The sequence below is a fragment of the Perognathus longimembris genome, chromosome 14 (genome assembly GCF_023159225.1).
Source record: "Perognathus longimembris pacificus isolate PPM17 chromosome 14, ASM2315922v1, whole genome shotgun sequence".
NCBI lineage: Eukaryota > Metazoa > Chordata > Mammalia > Rodentia > Heteromyidae > Perognathus > Perognathus longimembris.
This window is the reverse complement of record NC_063174.1, coordinates 53,669,741-53,692,598: the sequence shown is the minus strand read 5'-3', so window position 1 is coordinate 53,692,598 and position 22,858 is coordinate 53,669,741. Positions and strand designations below refer to the sequence as shown.

At 55.2% G+C, this 22,858-nt stretch overlaps 1 protein-coding gene across 3 annotated transcripts in view; it reads left to right on the top strand.

The window, feature by feature from the left end:
- The window catches only part of Ccdc88c (coiled-coil domain containing 88C), a 107,045-nt gene that overhangs the window by 29,510 nt on the left and 54,677 nt on the right, over window positions 1–22,858 (top strand). For all 3 annotated transcript variants that reach the window (XR_007213160.1, XR_007213159.1, XM_048361925.1), the window contains exon 4: window positions 14,330–14,399. Coding sequence is in view for 1 of the 3 variants with exons in the window: in XM_048361925.1 (XP_048217882.1) it covers window positions 14,330–14,399 (70 nt within the window). In the remaining 2 variants the exon portion in view is untranslated. The remainder of the gene's footprint in view (window positions 1–14,329; window positions 14,400–22,858) is intronic.

Below are 22,858 nucleotides of genomic sequence, written 5' to 3'. Positions count from 1 at the left end.
AGGTGAAAAAAACAACAACAAAATGAGGCACGGGGCAGCTGGCTCTGAGTCTGGAACTAGAAGGGGAGGCTGATCGCTCTTAACCTGACATTAATCTGAGGAAAGATAGAGCTCAACTATTAGGGCAGAACATCCCGGGGCCTTTGAGAAGTAGAAGGAATCCGCAGGAGGCAAAGAGGCTGAGCTGGGACTTGCTGGGATCCACAGTTGCACTGCTGCTCCCCCTGGGGTCTTAGGCCAGAAGTGTGAAACCCCTCCCCGAGGCAGGCAGGTTCGAAGCCTTCCCCAAGGCAGTGGGAAGCCCTGGGCACCGGGGTGCTTGTCCACCCACTTTTTACCTCCCATCCAGCCCCTGGAAGCAGGCCTGCAAAGGCCTTCATTTTCTGAAGTATGTCGGAGGAAAACTAAAGCAGTAATGGTGAGAGAGAGAGAGAGTGCCCGTGCTCGTTGAAAGCACTTTGCGATGGAGGAGTGGGGTGGCATGATGTTTGTTTGAGTTTGCTCCCAAATTTGTTCTGACTGTAAAGGGGGGGTAGAAAAGGTTTTCACCCAGATGGGCGGGCTGGTGGCTCACGCCTGTAATCCTAGCTCCTCAGGAGACTGAGATCTGAGGATGATAGTTAGAAGCCAGCCTGGGGGCTGGGGGGGGGGGGTGGGGGGGAGTCCATTGAGACTCTTTCGAATACCTTAGCAAAAAGCTGAGACTAGAGGTGTGGCCGAAGTGGTACAGTGTCAGCCCTGAACTGAAAAGGCCTAGCCGAGAGTCTGAGGCGCCGAGATAAAGCCCCAGGAGTGGCGAACACACACACGTGCACACACACATACAAAAGCTCGCTCTTCTGGCTGGTTGGTCTCACCGGCTGTGTCACCAGGACTCTGCGCTGGTTATTTGAGACTTGGCATTTGCTCCTCACGTGGCCCCTTTGTGCCCTGGAGACAGGGCTGGTGGGTCAGAGTCAAGCTGTACAGGAGACTCAAGTCCCTCGGGCTCGGCCCCTGCGCCTTTTACCTCTGCTCACCCAGGTGCTTCTCTCCGAGACAGCTGCTCTTAGCACGGGGGTGGGGGGGGTCCCCCCTTTCCTACCTCGTCTTCTTGTCGGAAGGGAAGTCAGTTTGGCACTTGGAGGAAAAACTGCCTCGATCTCGCCATCAGCAGTGCCACCGCATCTTCAATCCCACCCGACCTGTCCCTTCTCACCCCCCGACCCCTCTCTGGCACTTCTGGGCCGCCCTCCGCACACATCCAGGGGCCACGATGTGGTGGGGGAGCGTGCCTGAAGCACGTCATTTGGGTCCCGTAAGCGCCCGTGTTCTTTGGAGGTTCATTCTAATGGAGGACTTCCCCCGTGAAGTCCCGTGTTGCAGAGGAAGGGACAGAGGATGGGGGGAGCAGGTCTTGCTCGTGGCTGGTTGAGTTGGAGGGTCGGTATCTCCCCATTTTTTAAGATATCTACAGTTTTTCTGACATGCCTCTTACGTGTTGGCACTCTTTTGTCAAACTGTTTTACCTATTTTGAGATACACACCAGGAGCCCGGTGCCAGCGGCTCCCACCTGTAACCCTAAGTACTCAGGAGGCTGAGATCTGAGGATCTGGCGAGTCAAAGCCAGCCCAGAAAGAAAGTCATCCAGACCAGAAAACCAGAAGTGGAGTCAGGGCCCAAGTAGTGGAGCATCAGCGAAAAGGCCAAGCGAGAGGCAGGGGCTTTGAGTTTAACCCCAGTCCCAGCACAGAAAATAAGCAAATGAGGTAATCCATTAGACTCCTACCTAGGCACTGCGTTCTTAGCCGCTTGCTTCTTCCCACTTTGTTGAATCCTAAAGTTAACACAACTACTGATGTTGTGCAAAGTCGCAGTCCACTGAGGTATTCCAAGATAACGCAGGTCCTGCCATCGACAGTTTTTCAGGGGTTGTCCGTTCTCTTACACAAGTAGCACTGTGAGTTTCACTTTCATTGGACTTCTGTTGAGCGTCTGTGTGAGAAGGCAAAACAAATACGAAGGAGTGAATGAGATTTTGGGGGATACCAGACTCAGGGTCCCCCCATTGAAGCTGAAGCCCCGGGAACAGGGTCTTTGCAGGATCCTGACCACAGCACAGGGGCTGCTTGTGCAAGTCCCCAGCACGTTGAGATCCTGCCGGGGGTGACTGCGAACAGCACCTGTATGCAGCCCCCAAACCCTTTCTTTTTTGTGTTACCGAGGACTGAACTCGGGCCTCCTGCTTGAGCCATGCCCCCCGCCCCACCGCCCCACCGCCCTATAGCTGAACTTGAGAACAGAGTCCAGATTTTTCATCAGGCCCGCTGGGAAGGGGGAGTTGGCGAAGCAGCTCTTGATGGTGGGCCAAGCAGGGGCATAGGTGCCAGGCCGCGGCTGCCAGCTGTCCCGAGCCACACATGCTGACAGGCAGCGGGGAGATCAGGTGCCGTGCCCCAGTGGCTGGAGCCCCTATTTCATGGGTACCATCAGACTCCGCTCCCGGGAGGCACATGCATCGGGCACTGAGTGATGGAGTGAGAAAGATCGGTCACCAGACACCTCAGCAGCCCCCGCCCCCACCCCGGCTGCCCCCTTGCTGCCCTGTGTGACCAGCTCTGGGTCCTGTACAGACAGGTCTGTGAGTAGCTTATTTCCACCCTTGACCCTGAACTTGACCCTGTGGAGGTGTCCACTGTGGCGTAATCCCCTTGACCGCAGTGTCATCCTTCCCTGGCCGGAGCTGCCGTCTCGAGCAAGAGCTGCCTGGCATTCCCTGCCCTTCCGGGTGGGGGGGCGTGGGGGGCAAGGCCTTGGGGGGAGGGGGTGGCAGTCAGGCTGGCTGGGGACCGGGACCTGCTCCTGTGCTCACCCACCTGCAGCAGTGGGTTGGGGTGGGTCTGTGCGTTTGGAAGGATCAGAGCCTCGGTGGACTACGGTGCGTTGCAAGCGTTCTCTGTGGTTTCCCGTCTGCTTCCGGCGGTCGCACAAAGCGGCGGTGTGTTTACTTTTAAAAAACAACACAACGGTCGACTATTAAATGCCTGCAGCTTGCCCTCTGCCTGCCCAGCCACCCAGCTAACTTCACTCCCAGATGTGTACACCCGAGAGGGACCGGACCGCGGGCGGTGGAGACGTGTGCAAGAATGTCTCCCGTGCTGCTTCTGGGCATAGTCACCGCGTGCTGGACGCCGCCCAGATGCCTGTCGTTGGCAGAGCGGTTGGACGCACGGAGGCGCGGCCACACAATGGAATATTATCCAGCTGTCCAAACAGATTAACCGCGCGGCACACGGCGCCGTGCCTGGCTCCTAGCAGTGCATAAATATTAGGTAAAAATAGCGGGTTCCCTGACATCACACCTAGCACGATTCCTTTGTTACTCAGGTTAAAAGCAACTAAGCGAATCCACTCTCTAGGAATATTTACAGACGCAATGAAAATGGGTGGAAGACAGCTGGGGGGGCGGGGGGGCCTGTCGCTTGAATTCAGGGCCAGGGAACTGTCCCTTTGCTTTTTTTTATTTTAAACTCAATAGTAGAGTTCTGCCACTTGAGCCACAGCTCCAATTGTGGCTTTTTTTTTTTGGTGGTCCATTGGAAATAAGTGTCTGACGGACTTTGCTGCCTGGGCTGGCTTCGAACTGCATTCCTCACCTCTCAGACTCCTGAGTGATGACAGGCAGGAACCACCGTGCCCTATTATTACGTTTGTTTGGGTTTTTTTTGGGGGGGGGGGCACTGGAGTTTGAGCTCAGGGCTTCCTGCTTGCTAGGCAGATAGCTGCTCTTCCACTGAGAAGAAGGGTTTGCAGGTGGTGGTGACATGGACCAGCGGCAAGTGTCTAGAGACGGGGTGGCGCTCAGTGGTTAACCGAGGTCGGAGCATGTTGGGGGACTTTCGCTGGGAACGGGGTTGGGGTGAGGTCTGTTTCCGTAGTTACCCTTCTCTTGCTTCCGCCTGGCCACTTCCTGTCCATCCACGCAGGTCTCCTTTCCGTGTGGCACCTGCTGGGTGCCGTGGCCTCAGCCGCTCGTGGCGTTCCTCACCCGTGGGGACTCGTCGTCCTCTCTGTGGCACACGGGGCCTCCTTATGTATGGCCTTCCCCAATGATTGCTTCCACATGTGTGCGCACGTCTTACAAGACGGTAATCCCCGCCGGGCCAGAGGTCCAGCCTTGCCGCCTCTCAGTTCCCAGCCCTTGCCACCCTGTGAAGCGTGGGTAGCGACGCGGCTGCTCCTGAGCTCAGTGCAGGGAACGGCTGAGCCTCCAGCCTCCGTAGCGGGCACCCCGAGAGCCCCCCTGAGGAGCTCTCCCCACCACGCCGGGCCAGCTGGCTTCGAATAAACTCAGATCTTCTCCAGATTGCTATTTTTCAGGTCTTCGTTACTCAGAACGGAGCACAATTCCCAGTGATGCTTCGCGCAGCCCTCCGGGGCTTCTTCGTTCTGAGCATCGCTTGGAATGGGCAGTCATCCCGAGTGCTACGTACGGCTTAAAAAAGTCGGAAGGATCCTGAGCTTGACTTCTAGACTCTTCAGGACCATTCACAGTGAACAAAAGCCCTGGGCTATGAGGAACTGGCCTTTTTGTCTCCTGTGCTTTCCTCACTCTTGGACAAACCATGCATATCACTTGGCTCCTGTGAATTCCACCTGACCAGTAGATCAGAGTCAGCAGGCTTCAGTGGCCACTGTTTGGGACTGTGTGCTTGGCATTTGTTTGCACAAACTGCCATCCTGACAGTGGTGCACAGGGCCAGAGTCCCCTGGGCAGCAGGGGTCACTCTGGGGTTTGGGGGTGGGTTTTTATATATATATATATATATATATACTGGTACTGGGGCTTGAACTCAGCGCCTGGGCACTGTTCCTGAGCTTTTCTGGTCAAAGCTGGCTCTCTACCACTTTGGGCCACAGCTCCACTTTGTTTTTTCATTACTTAGTTGAAGAGTCTCACATTTGCTACCCAAACTGTCTTTGAACCCTAATTCTCAGATCTCAGCCTCCTGAGTAGCTAGAATTACAGGTGTGAGCCACTGGCACCTGGCATGGAACTTTTTTTTTTTTCTTTGCCAGTCCTAGGGCTTGAACCCAGAGCCTGAGCACTGTCCCTGGCTTCTTTTTGCCTCAAGGCTAGCACTCTGCCACCTGAGCCACAGCGCCCCTTCTGGCCTTTTCTGGTTATGTGGCCCTGAGGAATTGAACCTAGGGCTTCATGCAAGCACTCTACCACTAAGCCACATTCCCAGCCCCATGGAACTCTTTAACTTTGCCTCTTTACCCTGCCACACTCTGACTGTACTTTTACATTGTCTAACTCCCATCTTGTCAAGGCCTTTTCTCTCATCTTATAATTGCTTTTTCTTCTTAAATCATTCTTTTTTTTTTTTTTTTTTTTTTTTTGCCAGTCCTGGGCCTTGGACTCAGGGCCTGAGCACTGTCCCTGGCTTCTTCCCGCTCAAGGCTAGCACTCTGCCGCTTGAGTCACAGCGCCGCTTCTGGCCGTTTTCTGTATATGTGGTGCTGGGGAATCGAACCTAGGGCCTCGTGTATCCGAGGCAGGCACTCTTGCCGCTAGGCCATATCCCCCAGCCCCTTAAATCATTCTTGATCATCAGCATTTAGTGGTTCCTCAAACGTGGATGCGACATCTATTACCCTCTTCATTTCCTACAGAAAATGAGCTGGCAGAGGCTTCTGGGTAACTGCCTGCCCAAGTTAGGATTTAATGAGAGACATAGAGTAATGCGATCTAGCTTCTGGCTTATTGGGTTATTGTTACCTGGGTTCCTCTTGTTTTCATATTGGAACTTGAACACCAGCCCTGTGCCCTTGCTTGGTCTTTGCCATTAGGGCCACATGTCCACATCTGGCTTTTGGTGGTTAATTGGAGTCTCTTGTTTCCCCTCCACCCACCTCCCCCACTACACTGGCTTCCCCGGGCTTCCTTTCTCAGCCTCCTAATAGCTAGGATTACAGGCCTAAGCCACGGGCATCAATCAAGGGTCCTTTGCCCTGTAGGCCGGCTGTTGTGTTGGCTCTGGGGTCCCGAGACCTCCTGCTCACAGCCAGAAGTGTCATTTAGCTGGCTGTTGGTGGGGGTTCCCTGGGGGCCAGCAGGTGAGCTCAATGACCTGGAACGTGGGGCTTGCTGTGCTGGGGGGGGGGGAGCAGGGGCGGGGGCGGGGGGGGCTTGGAGACGGCACCAGAGAGCAAGAGGGCTTAGAGGAAGGCTTTCAGAGAGGGTGGGCCTGGCAGGTGGTGGGTGTAGGACAGAAAGAGTACATCAGGCGGCCCCAGGACAGGCAGGGCTGTTGACCGTCCCCCCCTCTCCCTTCCCCCCTCCCCTGGACAGCGGCAGCTGCGAAATCCGTAAAGACTGTTGGGATTTTCACTTCCTGCTGAGGTACTTGTCATGAAGCTGCCCCTACCTGGAGCTGGAGCTATGTCTCAGTGCTGGCTTAAGAATCAGGGTGCAGTGGTGGAGCAGTCTGGTGCCCCGAGGTGAAGCCGTGGGTCTGGGAGCCGAGCACTGCAGGCTTTTTCCCTCTTGGTGCCCTTGCCGGGCGCTGGCAGCTTCCTGGCCCTCGGCAGCCACCGGTGTCAGTCACACGGGGCACCGGCCGCTCAGCTGGGCAAGGGTCACCAGTCAACCACGGCTCTCTCCTCCTGAGCCCAGACAGGCTCTCAGAATTCTCAATGAGGCGTGGGGGGGGGGGCGGGGAGAGCTGGGCCATGGGATGGGGGCCTGGCTGTTCCCCCCTACCTGCCCACACAGGCCCTGGTAGGCTCCCAGGTGCATACTGCCAGTCCTGCTCCGACTTGCACCCCGGGAGTGGGGAAAGGAGAGGGTAGCATCGTCAGGCAGTAAGATGCCGGGGTGGGGGCTCCCCCAGCCCTGCCCTGGAGTGGAAGGGCAGTGGGGTGGGCGCGGGATGGGGAGGTACTGTGCTGGGGTGGGGCAGGCCTGCCCTCCCCCACCGGTCTCGGTGGGTTTCCAGGGCAGGTCCCTGCCAGGAATCACAGGGAGGCACAGGGAGTGGGCACAGCCCTTGTGGTCTGAAGTGGGCCTCCGCCACCCTCGCTGCCCACTGGCTGATGGGCGATTGCAGCTCACCTCGCAGGCCACAGTGCCCTGTGGCCACACACCTCTTTGTTATCCTCTATCATAGGACACCCCCCCCACACACACACAAAACACACACCTGCCGGCGTCTCCCCACTCCCCTACCTGCATGAGCTTGAGCTTCTTCGTATCAGCTCAACCCTGTTCCTGGCCTTTCCTGTCCCGGCTGGCTTTGAACCGTCATTCTCAGCCTCTTGAGTAGCTCTTCTGGTGTTCACATGTGGGTTTTCCCCATCCCGTCCTGCTGTCTGGGCTCTGTGTGCAGGTGAGTGTCCGCCATTGAGCCACCTTGGGCCTGCCCGCCCTCCCTTGGACCTGCGGCTACTGATGCCTTCCTACAGTGGTTAATCCACAGCACCCAACTCTGGCTGCCTGTGACCAGATGACCAGGCACGCATTTACCTTGCACACCATCGCTGGAGCACTGCTCACCGCTGCTTTCTGAGGACAGATGCCCCGCCCTGCTTCCTAGGCTGTCCCAATTCCCAGTCTAAGGGCTCAGATCATGTGCTTGCTGGCATCGGGAGACAGAGCCCTGAAGCGACAGAGCAGGGCCGCTTGAACTGCCTTCCAGGCCTGTCCTTACGGGCTTCTCTCCTTAACCCCCCTCCCGCCCCATTCTTCCTGGAAAGACATGCAGACACTTGCCTGTGACGGAGCTAGCAGCCCTGGGCTCCTCTCGCAGGCAGCTGTGCCTGTGCCTCTCCTGTCTCCATCTTCTCCACTTTCTGAAGAAGCCAAAGCCCCTTCATGAGGTGGAATCCTGTCCTGCTACAAGTGAGGCTGTGGCTCTGAGAGGGGTCCGTTGCCCCAAGCTAAAGGCAGAGGCAGGCATTGGTGGCGTTGCCCTGGCCTGGTGGCTTTGGGGTTTCACTGTCAGCCCAGGGGAAATGCTCGTTTACCTTTCAACAGAATGGCCTTCGCGTGTCTCTGTGAACCCAGCCTTGAATACAGTCATCTGCAACGTGTGCACGGGGCAAGTGTCTGGTGCTTTGGTGGCCTCAGACAAGCCTTACAATCGCTGGTCCTGGAACTCTGTACCGCCTCATTAGAGGAGCTGCCACCACCAGGCTTGTCTTGCGCGGATCGGCTGGGTTTTGGTCCTTGGGGATCCCAGATTAATTGAAATGAGGCGGAACAGATGGATCGAGTCTATCAGCAGCTCTGCGGCAGCCTCCGCACATGGAACACTTCATTACTACTGGTGGGGGGGAGGGGGAGGGCGCCCCTGTCATCCGGCCGGGGCAGGGCAGATGGAATAATAACAAGCTGAGCCTGGGCCCCAGGGCCATGCTTGGAGCCGAGGACGGTGTGGGTAAATCACTGCTTACGTTAACTTGCTGCAGCTAAATTAGAAAATGATGGCTCCTGGCGGTAACATTCCAAGGAAGCAGGCCAGGGCTTGTGATTCGTGGGGGTCAGAGCCCCCGTGCCTTCCAAGGGCGGCGCCCGCCGTGGAGATGCGCCGGCCCGGCCCGAGTGGCAGGTGTGACCGTCAAGCTGGGGACGACGCTGTTGCGGGCTAAGGGGAGGCGGCGTGTGGCGCGAGGTGTGAGGCTGGCTCACCAGACCCAGCGGCCCGGCTCTGGGTGCTTCCGGGTCCTGTTGCCGACACTGGGCTGCGGGACTCGCGGGCCGGAAACGCTAGTGATTCTTCTCCTGTCCACCACATGCGCTGTTTGGAAGGAGACGGGAACCCGTGTGGGTATTTCCAACACCATCTTGTTATTTGGCTCGTGATCTGGTCAGCAGCATTGCAAGCTGCAGGGGAGAGGTTTGGAGACAGGGCGTACGGAGGGGTGTTAGTGGATGGCGTGAGCATCGGCACCACCGTGCGTGCCGAGGACTCGTGGACGGGAGTGGCCTGTGGGTGTGTCGCCTGCCCGTACCACCGCGAGCGCTGTGTGCTGTTCTCGAGGTCACCCTGTGGGGTGCAAGCCCTCCCATGGGCCCTTGCCTGTCTGCAGTTGCTTTGTGTAGCTGAGTGCGTTTGTGGGTTGTTGTTGTTGTTGTTGTTTGAGTCTTGGGGAACTCTGGGCTCGGGTGCTGTCCCTGAGCTTCATGGACTTTCCTGCTGGGGCTGGCTTCAAATCGAGAGCCTCAGATCTCAGCCTCCTCAGTCGCTAGGATGACAGGCATGAGTGATCAGAGCCCGGGCAGCCTGCATTTGGTATTTTACCACCAGAAAGCAAGCATGGTGTATTCGAACCAGCCTTACAGAGTCACTGTTAGAGGTTTCATTGATACTGGTACTCAGTAATCCACGTCTACCATTTTAATGGAAAATTACGATTCCAAGCTATTGATTTTTTTTTTTTTTTAAACTTGTGCTGACGGCTACTAGCTGTGGATCTGGTAGAATACGGTGTCGAATGTTCCCGGCTTTTAAAGCATAAGGGAGTCACTGCCTAGACCAATTGTTTTCCAAGACTTGGTTTATCACCAGCAGGGAAGCAAGAGAAGCCGACTGTGCAGGAATCTTGACTCTTATACGGAGTCTGTTCTGCTCTCACTTTCCCAATTGTCGCTATCTGAGGCCTTTTGCTGCCTCCGAATGCTGATTGAGACGCAGCGTGGGAAGTGCCACGAGATTGGGCGGCTGAGCGCTAGGAGTTTGTGAAGAGCAAACTGCACGGGCTGCGTGGGGGAGGTTCGGCGCTTGGGCCGGGGTTTGGAAGGTCAGGTGGTGTGGGGTTGGGTGGGACGCAGGCCCACAGCGTGTGCATCCTTCGGTGTGGGACTTGGGTCACCAGGACTTCATTTGCTGGGAGGAGCTTTCCAGCAGCTGGAACTCTTCCCGTCCTGTCTTTCCCCTACCAGGCTCCTAGGCGTCTGACACAGCCAGGGCCAGAAGCCCCTGCCTGCGGAGAGCGCGAGAGCCCTGTGCTGCACCCCTGCACCGTCCACTCTGCTGCCTTCCCCCCCCCACCCCCGCCGCACTGACTGCTCTCGGCTCCCAGCCAGGCCTGCAGCGTGCGTGCCTCTGCAGAGGTCTCAACCTGGCCTGACCTCGTAGGTGTGCAGGCTGCTCACACCACGCCACAAACTCACGTTCCCGCTTTCAGTCTCTACTCCAAGACTGTGGGTGGATCAACAGCCACGCTCTTTGTGGTTTTGTTTTGCCTCTGTGGAAGGCTCATTTTCTGCCTGGACCATCCGGGTTTCCTTGGCAACCCTTGAGCATCCCTTTGCCGCCTCTGCTGCTGGGGGCTTGTCGTAACTTTTCTTGGATCTTCCTCGAGGACTTTCTGTGAACAGCGGCATTAAGCAGCCCTGTGGGGGGCCATCTTGTACACCGAGCACTCGGCCTTCAGCAGCACATTTTTTTCTTCCTTTTAAAATATTGATCTATCTCTAAGACTCTTGTGTCCCTTGAGGGTTCAGGGAGATGTCTTCACATTTTAAAAAAAACAACAAGGGCTGGGAATATGGCCTAGTGGCAAGACCGCTTGCCTTGTAAAAAAAACAACAAAAAGGAATCATTATTCTTCATCCAGAAACTCACGCTGAATGCACGTTAGCTAAATGGGCACACGCACGTGTTGTTTTTTTTAACCTGAATCTTTCCCGGGATTGCATGGTTCTCCACGTGAGGAGGGAGTAGCCCTTCCGTTGGGGCGACCCAGGGGTTTGAGGTTGGCTCCCCCCCCGCCCCCCCCCCGCCCCCCATTGCGAAGTACTTTCCTGCCTGGCTTCTGGGTTGGGGGGGGGAGGGCAGGGGGAGGGGGGGATGACTGAAGACTATGGCAGGCTGCTAGCACACCATCCAAACACACCCTCCTCCTCTGACCTAGATTTCTTTTAAGGGATCGTTTAAAGCAATTAACCGCCGGTGGGCCATCCTAGAACGCCATCAGTTCACTTTCACTTATGAGAAGAGAAAATTCCGGGAGTTTCCCCTGGCAATCCTACAGGAGGCTCTGAAAGCAGGCCTAAATGAGGGCGTATCTGTACCTCTCCTCCCCCTGCAGGCCCCTCGGGATGTGACTTGATGTTTGGGGTGGCAGTCGTGGGAGGGGGGGCGGGCGGGAGCGGGATGCTAAGCCGCTCTCCAGCATCACTTGGTCCTGCGCCCCCCCTCCTCCCCCGCAGCTGGCCAGGGTGGAGCCAGGGACCCCAGAGCAGCCTTCACAGTGGCTTTCTGTTCCTCGGGCCCCACGGGAGGGGAACCTCTCAGCAGGCTCCTCACGTCCTGCCAGGCGGAGGCGGAGGGTCTGGCCCGTCGCCTGGGAGCCCCACCGCGGTGGGGTCCGCTCACAGGGTTGTGGGGCTTTCCTAGGAGAGGGTAAAGGTTAAAGGTGTAAGGGGACTCGCGGGCACCGTGGTGGGGCGGCCAGTGCGGCTACAGAAAGCGTGTCATCTTAGTTGTAAGTTAAAGCAGCACACATACCGTTCAGTTCTGGTTTATGGAACATATCTAAGTGTGTTTAGAACAGCTCAGGGACGGAGCTCCGCTGTACATTCGGTGAAATCTTGTGCATACCTGAAGGATTCTCCAGTGGAAATTTCCCATCCAAGTTGAGAATAGGCTACACGGGTATCGTCCCTTGGATTTCAAGGATACGGAGAAGCAGCTTAACACGGTGCTTGCTTAGCGTACTTGCTGGTGGCTGGCATCTGCCCTTTGAGCCGTGTCTCCAGGTCTGCTTCGTGGTGGTGATTTTGGAAATGGAGTGTCACCGATTCTTCCGCTTCGGCCAGCTCTGACCTGCGACTCTCAGATCTCAGACTCATGAGCATCCTGGATGACAGGCACGCTTCCCCTCCCCCCCCCCGTTGCCCCCCCCCCACCCCCAGCTCTCATTTGCCTTTTTTTTTTTTTGGCCAGTCCTGGGCCTTGGACTCAGGGCCCGAGCACCGTGCCTGGCTTCTTCCCGCTCAAGGCTAGCACTCTGCCACTTGAGCCACAGTGCTGCTTCTGGCCGTTTTCTGTATATGTGGTGCTGGGGAATCGAACCTAGGGCCTCGTGTATCCGAGGCAGGCACTCTTGCCACTAGGCTATATCCCCAGCCCCATGCCTTTTTTTTTTTTAAAGGTGGCTACTAGGAAACGTAAATAAAATCCCTGTGTGTCTCCAGCTATTAACTACTGCACACCTCTGGCCTCTGAGCTTGATTTTTCTGGAGTATGATTGTGGTGATTTTAGAGGGAAGTCGTTTTGGTAGTAGTTTTAGTCATTGGATTATGCCTTAAGAAACCTGTGGTGATTTGAAAGGTAGACTTTTTTTTTTTTGCCAGTCCTGGGGCTCGAACTCAGGGCCTGGGCACTGTCCCTGTGCTTCTTTTGCTCAGGGTTAGCACTCTACCATTGAGGTAAGCAGGACTTCTGGCTTATGTGGTACTGGGAATTGAACCCAGGGTTTCTTGCATGCTAAGCAAGCACTCTACCACTAAGCCACCTTCCCAGACCAAGGGACACCTTTTTTTTTTTTTTTTAATAGTATATTCTGAAAGTGGAGCTGTGGCTCAAGTGGTAGGGGTACCCTTTGACTGGAAAAAAAAATAGAGACTATGTTTGTAAAACTTGTTTTTTTTTGTTTGTTTTAGTAATAACTAGCGTTTGAATCTAGAGCCTCGTGAATACTAGGCAAATACTCTACCACTTGCAACACACACACACATACACACACACACACACACACACACGGCCTTTTTCGTTTGCATTTTTTGTTTTTGAGATAGAACTTATCCATCTTTGCCTGGGTCACCCTCAACCTCATCCTCATCCGTTCTGCCTTACGAGTAGCTGAGATTACATCTGGCTTTATAAAATGCCTTTTACACGCCTAAGACATTGCTTCTTATGGGAACATTAGAAAGCATTGATGAAATTAAAATTAAAGACCTTATTCTAGAAGATATCTTTCCTACCAGTACTTTCTAGAGGTACTTTGCCTGGGTTAGTATTAGCATCGAAACCTTTGCCCAGACCTTTGAGAGTATTTTAAAAAACAAAGACACCAAACACTGTTTCCCCTGCCTCATCTCACCTTACAAATGGGTACCTGGATTGCCTGTGGCCAGGGGCAGCAGGCACGCAGCCCGGAACGGGGGAGGGACTGCAGATGATCTGCAAAGGTGACCAGCGCCTGGCATCTTGGGGAGGGCCTTGCCTGGCGGAACGGGCAGTGTTGGCAGTGTTCCCACCTCGTAGGATGCTTTGGTGACTGTGTGACCGTTTTTCACGTTGAGTTTTCAGAGCCTAAAGGACCATGGCGGTGAACACAGTTCACTGACAGGACTTAGCACTGACACATGTGTAAGAAAATAGTGGAGGCTGACATGGTGACATGTGACCCCCCCCCCGCCCCCAGGTACTGGACAAAGTCTCCAGTAGTGAGCAAGGGGCCATTTGTATGGGAGTAGGGTATGCCTTATGGCTTATTATCTACTCCCCCGCCCCCCAAGTTTCTGGTGTGGACACAAGCCATGGAAAGCTGGAAGTCGTTGCCTGTGTTCTTATTATATTGTTGTTAATGGTCATGGGGCTTGAACTCGGGGCCTCAGTGCTGTCCCTGAGATCCTTTTGCTCAAGACTGCTGATTTACCACCCTCATCCACAGCACCACTTCTGGTTTCCTGGTGGTTAATTAGAAATTAGTGCCTCATGGATTTTCCTGCCCCGTCTGGTGATCCTCAGATCTGCCTCCTGGGTAGCTAGGATTACAGACATGGGCCATCCGTGTCCCCCTGCCTGTGTCCTTTGAAGGGGCAGGCCGCTCAGGGACAGGTCCTGATGGATCTTCCCAGGAGGTCGCTCCTGTCAAGGCCAAGTCTCCTGATCTACAACTTGTACGAAAGCCTGCCTACCCTGGGGTCCTGAATCCTCAGGCTGTAGAGAGAGCCTCAGTAACAGCACTTACGTTCTTATACCCTACTCTACTTTAATTAAACAAACCATATGAGAAAAAAAATAGTTAAGGAAAAGATGATAGTTAAGGAGGTTATCTTTTCCAAAGAAACTTGCAAGTTCCTAGCATGTTGGACATCATTTTGCCAAAGTCTCTCAGCATAAATAGACATAGTCTTTATTTGATAAAGACCGAGGCAGAAGTACAATGAGAGAATGGGACTTGGAAATTGGGCGGCCTATTATTGAGTTTCTTCCTTGTTTGCATTTTGAAGCTGTGTATTCAGTCTTGATTAGCTGGAATCTTCCTAATCGTTTTTCCTCCCATTTCCTCTTTCTTAACAATGTCTTCCCCCATTGTCTCTGCAGGAAGTTCTCCAGCAGCTGATCGTGATGAATTTGCCCAATGTTTTGATGATTGGCAAAGACCCACTGTCCGGTGAGTGTTCCCCTCCTCCCCTCCCCCCCTGCAGCGCCTGGGCAGTGCTGTAGGCTTTGGACAGCTGTTGGCCGCAGAGCTTTGGCTGCCAGCTTGAGGCCAGCCCAGTGAAGGCGTGACGTTCTGGTGCGATTTTAAAGAGCGGGGAATTTATTGCCTTGAGGCACTAAGCCAAGAGCATGCACTTCTTCCATAAGAATGAATGAGCTCCAGGATTACCTAGCTCTCGAGGATGCTGAGATCTGAGGGTCAAGGTTCAAAGCCAAAGCCCAGGCAGGAAAGACAGTGAGACTTTTAATCTCCAACTAACCAGCAGAAAGCCGGTATTGGAACTGTGGCTCAAATAGTAATGTGCCAGCTTTGAGCAGAAAAGCTAAGGGACAGTGCCCAGGCTCTGAGTTCAGAGCCCAGTGCCAGCACACAGAATGAATGGGGTCCCTCCTGGCCCTCAGGCATGCATGTTTGAGGAACCAGCTGTGACTTGTGCAGTGATAGATGACCCCAGACAGCGTCCAGCACAGAGGATGCTGCTTTGTCCCTTTCAGTGTGTCCCTCCTGAGGAGGAGACGGGTCCGAACTTAGATGTCTCCATTGTGGGGTGTCGGCTCCCCGGGAAACATGGACTCCGGTTCCACGGTGACGGCGGTGAGATCGGAGACCAGAAAGGAAGCATCTTTTCAGGGAGCCGACAAATCCGTCTTCCATAGGGACGTGCGGTACTGTTTATGCTCACCGTCACATCCCCCACCTTTCTTGGTCTGTTAGAAATGACCTTGGGAACCAGGTGACGGTGGCCCACACCTGGAATCCTAGCTACTCAGGAGGCTGAGCGCTGAGGATCGCGGTTTGAAGCCAGCTCAAGCAGAACAGTCCCCGTGAGACTCTATAACTGGAAGTGGCACTGTGGCTCAAGTGGTAGAGCACTGGCCTTGAACACAAAGGGGCTCAAAGACAGTGAGTGCCCAGGCCCTGAGTTCAAGCCCCATAACTGACCAAAAAAGAAGAAGAAAATGACAGTGGAGTATAATTGAGCCCAATAATAAACACACACACCCTTCCCCCAGCTGTCCTGTCCCCTTGGTATTCACCTGCCTCCCCAATGAAAAGGCCTGTTTCCTTCCCACCCCCAGAGGCAGAGAGATGGTCCCCGCGCAGAGAACATGGCTCCCCACCTGCCGCGTGCCACTGAACAGAAACAGTGACAGAGAAGTCGACGCTGATAGTTGTTATTATTATTTTTTTGCCAGTCCTGGGACTTGAACTCGGAGCCTCTTTGTGCTCCAGGGCTTGGGAGCCCAGTCCAGTTTTAGCATATCAGGGAGATGGTGATTGATTTCCAGCCGCTGTCAGGCGTGGCGTGTAGCCCCAGGATGAGGCCCCGGGATGGGGTGATGGCAGTCAGCACACGTCCATCAGAGAGGCTCTGGTCCCAGAAGCACAACGCTATACCCGCCGCCGGCGCTCAGGGACCCAGGCAGGGCTGGCTGACATGACAGCGGCCTCGGCAGGCCCCGCTTCCCGCGGAGGAGGCGGCCTGGCCCTGGTGCACGGATGGGTGGGTTTGACAGGGCCCCCCGGGGGGCTGCGAGAGCAGGGAGGGTGGATGACAGGGGACATCCACCAGCAAGCGAGAAGACGCATGCGCCGCGAGCAGAGAGACGGGCGTATTTATGGAATGGTATTTCCAGTCTTACACTTTAAAAATAGACGTGTGAAGTGTTTTATGTTTCTTTTTAAACAAGGAGCAAAATTGGCTTCTGAGACAATTGGTGTAGTAGCCTGGGGCGGAGGGAATACGTGGTTAACATGTTAACCGTTTGGGGCTCTTTGGCCTTTGGCTAATATCTCAGAGGAGTCGGGTTCCAGCTTCCAGCAGAGTAGCACTAAAGGTCCCGAGAAGCCAGACATTTGTTCCTTTGCCTCTCGAAAGGGAGGTGTCATGGCTCATGGGGGGGCGGGGGGTGTCGTACATCTGACTTTGCTCCTGTGCCCATCAGACAGAGGGAGCCAGCCATCTGCTTTCTCCCCGCTGGGTAAGGTCACGGATGGTCAGCACATGTGCATCATATAACAGCACCAGAACCTGCTTTGAAAGCTTGGGCGGAGGGCCTGCCATCCTCACCCAAGCTCCTTCCCCCACCCCGTGCGTTCTGTCCTTTGCCCGACTCTGGATGTGTTTCCTCTCTGACATGCTGCGGCTTTGCAACTATCTCCAGGTCTCCGGCGCGGTTGCTGTCCCGTGTCTCATTGCTGTTGGCTCCACTTCTGAGCAAGACCTGAGATCCAGCTTGGCTTGAGCCCCCTCCCACTTTTACATAACCACTCTTTGCAAAAATCTTCCCCCCCTCTTTGAGACAGTCGGGAGTCAGGTTTCTCAGGACTGAGTGGAGTGTCGTAAGTCTCCTTGGCCTTGCGTCTCTTTGGCCCTCCTTTAATTGTGTCTGACCTGTGCTGTCCCTTTCTTGTGTTCGCAAATTCCTTTCTGTGATGAGTCACGGAACAGTGGTGCTGGAAGAGAGCGGCTTTCCTTTCGTGGTTTGCACGCAAGTACCATGGCGGCTTCCAGACTTGTATATCGCTGATCCTACGTGAGCTGGTTGGAGCAGACGGGAAGGAGCCACCGAGCAGATGCGGAAGCCCCGCCCAGTGGGCAGGAGCTTGTTCCTAGGCTCACTCCTGGTGGAGATTGGGGTTGACCAGCCCCTGTGGTCCCACACTGGACAGCTGGCAGCCGCCGTCATCTGTCCTGGTATTTCTTGTATTCCAAATGCCAGTCGAGATTCCCAGGGAGGGGCTGGGCCTTGAGAACATCCGTGGGAGCTTCATCAAGGGTCGCTCAGTGACGTGGCCTTGATCCTGAGCTTTCTCTTCCTCGTAGTGAGAAGGGAGAGCTCTTTGAGGGGCGGCAGGGGGCTGTGTGCACGGACTACTGTGAACATCTGTATGCGTCCTGGAGAATAGACTCACGGGGCAGCAAGTCCCCAGTCTGTGTTGGGGCACAGAGGGGAGGCAGAAGAGTCCAGTAACAGCAGCCATGCGGATGCATGCTGGCGTGAGAGTGTACCGTCCCAGGTGTGAAGAGGACAGATAATAAGGCCTTAGCCTAGGCAAGTCAGGGGGCTTCTTGGCGGAGGTGCTGTTTGGGTAGGGCATTGAGGAGCTCTCAGCAGAGAAGGGGAGTGTGTTAGTCAGCTTTCTGTCACTATAACTCCTGCCTGAGCTGATCAGCTGCTGATCGGCTTACAAAGAGAAGAGGATTATTTTGGCTCACAGTTTTGGAGGATCCATACTGTGATCTGTTGCCCCTGCTGCTTGGGACGTCAGACCATGACCTAAAGACCTCCCACTAAGCTCCACCTCTTTTCTTTTTCCTCCCTCCCTCCTTCCCTTCATCCCTTCCTTCTTTCCTTCCTTCTTACTTTCTGCTCCAATCCTGGGGCTTGAACTCAGGGCCTGGGTACTATCCTGAGCTGCTTCTTATGCTCAAGGCTGGCACTCTACCACTTGAGCCACAGCTCTGCTTCAGCTCCCCCCCCCCCCCCCGCCCCACACCTTTGTGGTAGTTTGTTGGAGGTAAGAGTCTGATGAACTTTACTGCCTGGACTGGCTTCGATAGGGGACCCTCAGATCCAGCCTCCTAAGTAACCACTGGCACCCTGCAGCCAGATGACGGTCATGACTAAGCTCCACCTCTTGAAGGTATCTTTCAATAGCTCCACTCCGGGGACCAAGCCTTCTACCATGGAGCTGGAGGACAGAATGAAGGACCTTCCACATCTATGTAGAAGGGGCTCAGAGCAGTGCTGGGAGTCCCCCCCGGGAGAAGCAGCCCAGGGCTCCTCAAGAATGGCTTCAAAGTGGAACTCTTGCCCGGAGCTGGTGGCTCACACCTGTAATCCTAGCTACTCAGGAGGCTGAGATCTGAGCATCGCAGTTTGGAGCCAGCCCGGGCAGGAAAGTCCCTGAGACTCTTATCTCCATTTAACCACCAGAAAATGGGAAGTGGTATTGTGGCTCAAAGTGGTAGAGCCTTGAGTGAAAAAGCTTACAGACACTGCCCAGGTTCTAAGTTCACGCCCCAAACTGACCCCCCTCCCCTCCCCCAAAAAAGTGGAACTCTTGGGACTGCTTGCCGGGATCCGTTGAATCCTCCCACAGTTGCCTGCTCCTCTGCTGGAGTCTCCTTGAAGTACTGACTTCCTAGAGCCCAAGAAACCTCCCCTCATGCAGCCCATGGGGCCTTGTATCTGACTGGCTAAGCTCGCCGCGGGCCAGCCAGCTGCCCCAGCAACCCGGGGCTCAGACTCAGGTCCGTCGGAGTAGGAACAGCCTTCTCCATGTGCTGATTCTGAGACTGGAAACCCAGAAGGTCACTGCCTCCATCCCTCCGCTCCCCAGCCGGCTTGGCCCGCGTGCAGGGCCTCTGCTGAGGGCCTGCCGGTCCCCGGCCCGCTTGCTCGGGGGCTTGATTTCATCTCTCCTGGCCTTGGCTCTCTAGTCCTGTTTGCTTACAAGCAGGGATGAAATAAGGACTTTGTTTCTTTTACACCTTGATTTGTAGGCATTTTGATTTTCCCAACGTTTCTAGTATTTCCTGTTTGGGCCTCGAGGGAGCCATTTAGGAAGGTCCCCAGACCCTGATGTGAGGGGCACAGCAGCCCCGGTGACTCTGGTTTAGGGGTGACTGCCGAGTCTCTCAGCCCGTGTGTTGCGTTGTTGGGGTGGCCCTGTAGCCAGCCCAGCACCTCGCCTCCTAGGAACAGGCCAAGTGTGGTTCCCAGGACACACCAAGGAGCAGGGCCAGCCTGGATACCGGGCTTTGTTTAGTAAACTTCCCGGTGGCCCGGGCACAGTGGAGCGCGGAGGGCCCCGCCGCCGTGCCCGCCATGGCTTCCAGCAGGACAGCTCTCAGCAGCCAGGGCCGGCCAAGGAGGAGGAAGGAAGACATGTTGTTTGTCAGAGGTCATTCTGTTCACCTGGGGCGTTGCGGGTGGGACCTCTGGCTCTGATCGCTTCCTGCTGTCCTGTCCTCTGGGTTGTTCGGTACTAAGTTCACCGGGGCTTCGTTTGCTGGCGTTGCTGCTGTTCAGAGGGTTCTATGCAACCCAGACACTGCTGCTTTCTGTCATGAGCTGCGGTGTTGGGGACCTCCCGGGGTGGGTGAGACTTGATGAGAGACGGAGAGACACAGCGTTGCACGCTGACATGTGGCTCGCTCTTGCCGAAGCGCACGGTCGATATGCTTTTGTTGACTAAGTGAGTGGAGGAATGCCTGGTGGTTACATTAGGGCCCAAAGGGGCTACATGTGGTAAGCGTAAGAGAGCTGGCGAAGAGCTTCACAGGGGTGTCCTCCCCCCCCAAATGTGAGCCGGTGTGTCGAGGGGTCTGCCTCCTCCCCGTGGGTAGGGCCCGTGCGCAGAGCCCCAGCCGCTCCGAAGGGACAGCCTTGCGCACTCTGCGTCTTCCGGGCCGAGGGGACGCCCCCAGCGGTGCTTCTGGAAGGAGTAGTTGGAAGACCATGTTGATGGTCCAGCCTCGTGTGCAAGTCAGGAGAGAGCAGAATATGTGGAGTTAATTTTTTTGAAAAATCTGTCTTCCAAGAGGGGAGGAACCGGAAACTGTCCGTCTGCTTCGGTCACCTTCCGGGTGGTGGATGGTAGCAGTTCACGTCCTCAGTCTTGGCAAACACTGGGGAAACACCTGCTTGGTTTGGGAAGGGAGGGGACGGCAGCCCTGGGAGCGGATCTTAGAAGCTCCTGTTGTTCTTGTTTGTAAGGTAGAGCCCAGGCCAGCCTTTGGACTGGCTTGGGGGTTCGGTCAGGTGGTAGCCAGTGGTGTTGAAGCGTAGTCGTGGGGGGCAGCGGTGGGGAGTTGCGTCTCTCCCTGGGTGTGAGGGTTCCGCCCTGAGCCTGGCTGCTTTTCCGGTTCTCAGCCTCTGGGGCTGAGGAGGGCTCAGTCAGCAAGGCAGGGGTCAGTTTTGAGGGTTCTCAGCCGGGCACATTGTGTACAGTTTGGGGCCAGAAAGGCTCATCTTGCCTTCCTTTGCCTACACCCCGAGCTTCCTACTGCAGGTATCAGTTACAGATGGTAGGATTTGTTTTCAGAGTCCAGAAGCCAGGAAGTGTGTTCTGAACACCGTGGTTCAGCCAAACAGACCCTGGAGCTCGCGTACCATTGTGGAGGGCAGGTTGTGCTTCACGTGGTCCATGTGTGCAGAGGGCCGTGTTCAGGACTCGGAGGCCAAGCTCCGGGCTCCCTAACAAGTGTGGGGTTGAGGTCCCACATGTCTGGTGGACTCAGGAGTACATAAGACCCTGAGTCTTCCTTTCTTGATTGAATTCAACCTTCATTTTTTTTTTTTTTTTTGGCTGGGTGTCGGTCATGGGGCTTGGACTCAGGGCCTGGACGCTGTCCCTGAGCTCTTTTGCTCAAGGCTGGTGCTCTACGCTTTTAGCCACGGCTTTGCTTCCAGTTTCCTGGTGGATAGTTGGAGATAAGAGTCTCACTGACTTTCCTGCCCGGGCTGGCTTTGAACCATGATCCTCAGATCTCAGCTCCCGAGTAGCTAGGATCACAGGCGTGAGCCACCAACACCTGGCTTCAACCTAAACGTAATTTGAGGGGTTTCTATCTACTTGTTAACATGTTGTGGATTTTCATAGTTGTCCAGCTACCTTTCTGTCATAGGCCTCCCCTTCTTGCCCCTTCCATGTAGAAAGCTGGTGGGTGCAGACATCTTTCGGCTCTGGCTCTCCCTGTGTCTTCTGAGAAGGGTTGAGGGCATGCCTGGGGCAGGGTTGGAGATTGTGAGGTCTGTCTCCTGCCTGGGACTCCCCCCCTCCCCTTTAGGGTTCCCCATATTCACCTTGTCTGAGTGGGTAGCCAAGGAGACTGTCTGATGTCTCTGTTCCTGGCCCCCAGGGGTGGCTGGTGACTCACCTGACATAGAAAGAAACCTATTTCCTTTTATCTCTCAGACGCAGAAAGAAACGTACTTCTATTTATTTATCTTTCACACACACCCCCCCTCCCCTCCCTTGCTCTGAAAACCAGCTCTTGTGAGTAAGACAGTTATCACTTGAGACACTTCATAGTGTTTTACCTCTGGGCCTTGGCACGTGCTGCTTCCTGTGCCTTGAAGCCTGTCCCTCTTTCTCATCCTTGGGCCCTCAGCTCAGCGTGTTTCCTTAGGCAGCCGGGCCTGCTTGTTTGGTGCTGTAAGCTGGAGGTCTGTTTCTTGGTCCCCATCGTGTCCGTTGCTTTTTGGAATCACCGCTCTGCTATCTGTCCCCTCATGGGCTACACCCAGAGGACAGTGGCAGCTGAGTTCCCAGGACTCAGCGTGCAGCAGGTGCTTGGCAGGGGGTTGTGTCTGGCCTGTGGTTGTCTCTGAGCCCACCTTGCTGAGAGGATGCTACTAAATCCCGGGAGACGTGATGCTTCAGCTCCTCAGGAGAAGCCTGGGACTTCCGCTTCTTCTCGCACGCCTGCTCTGTAGGAATTGGTCACTGGGAGGTCACCGGTGGCATTTGTGATGGGGAGGGGGGTTAGCAGCTACCACAGCCCAGCTTCTTGCCCGTGCACACTGGTCCTTTGGGACCCGCTCCCACCCCTCCACCCACCCCACCCACCATCACAAAGCTTAGCACCCAGGAATCCATGCTTACTGTCTTGTTCTCTTTTTCAGTCAGTGCCAGGACTTGAATTCGGGGCCTCTAGTTCTCATACTTGCTAGGCAGGCGCTCTGCTGCTGATCCACAACTCCTGCCCCTTTTTGCATTGGTTCTTTTTGAGACAGAGTCTTGCTTCCTGCCCGGGGATGCACTGGACCACATTCACCTCTGAAGCTTCTTGTAGTAGCGGGGATGACAGGCAGGAGCCACAGAGCCCTTAGGTGTGTGCGGCTCCTTGCCGTCAGTCACGTTCTCACTGCCAGCACTGAAGCTCTCTAGCTCGCATCCATCCTCACCCTTAAACTTATTTTTTTTTTGATTGATTGATGCCCATGTTTGTGAGCTGCAGTGTGAGGTTGGCACATTTATGCATTACATGTCGATCAACTCAGAGCACCTACGTTATCCATCGCCTCCAACATGGATCGTTTCTCTGTGCCGGGAACTTCGTAAGCCCTGTCTCAGAGCTGTTTTGAACACGCGATACACGCCGTGAGCGGCCGTGAGTCTCCGCAGAACCCCGGGCCTGTTCTCTGCTCTGGAGGCCGGCGACTGTGTTAGCCCGTTGCCCATCCACCGTTGCTTTAGTTTCGCAGCCTTGACCTGCGGTGGGCTGGGATGTTGGGTCACCGGAGTTGTCAGAGTTATTCTAGAGGATGATATAATTAGATCCTTTGGGCCTTTGCTGTGAAGAGCGTAATATAGATTTTCTGCGTGAATTTCGACCTCTGCCTGGGCTGCTCAAGGCTCTCAAAGCTTTTCCTTCCTTCCAAGGGGAGTAGGGG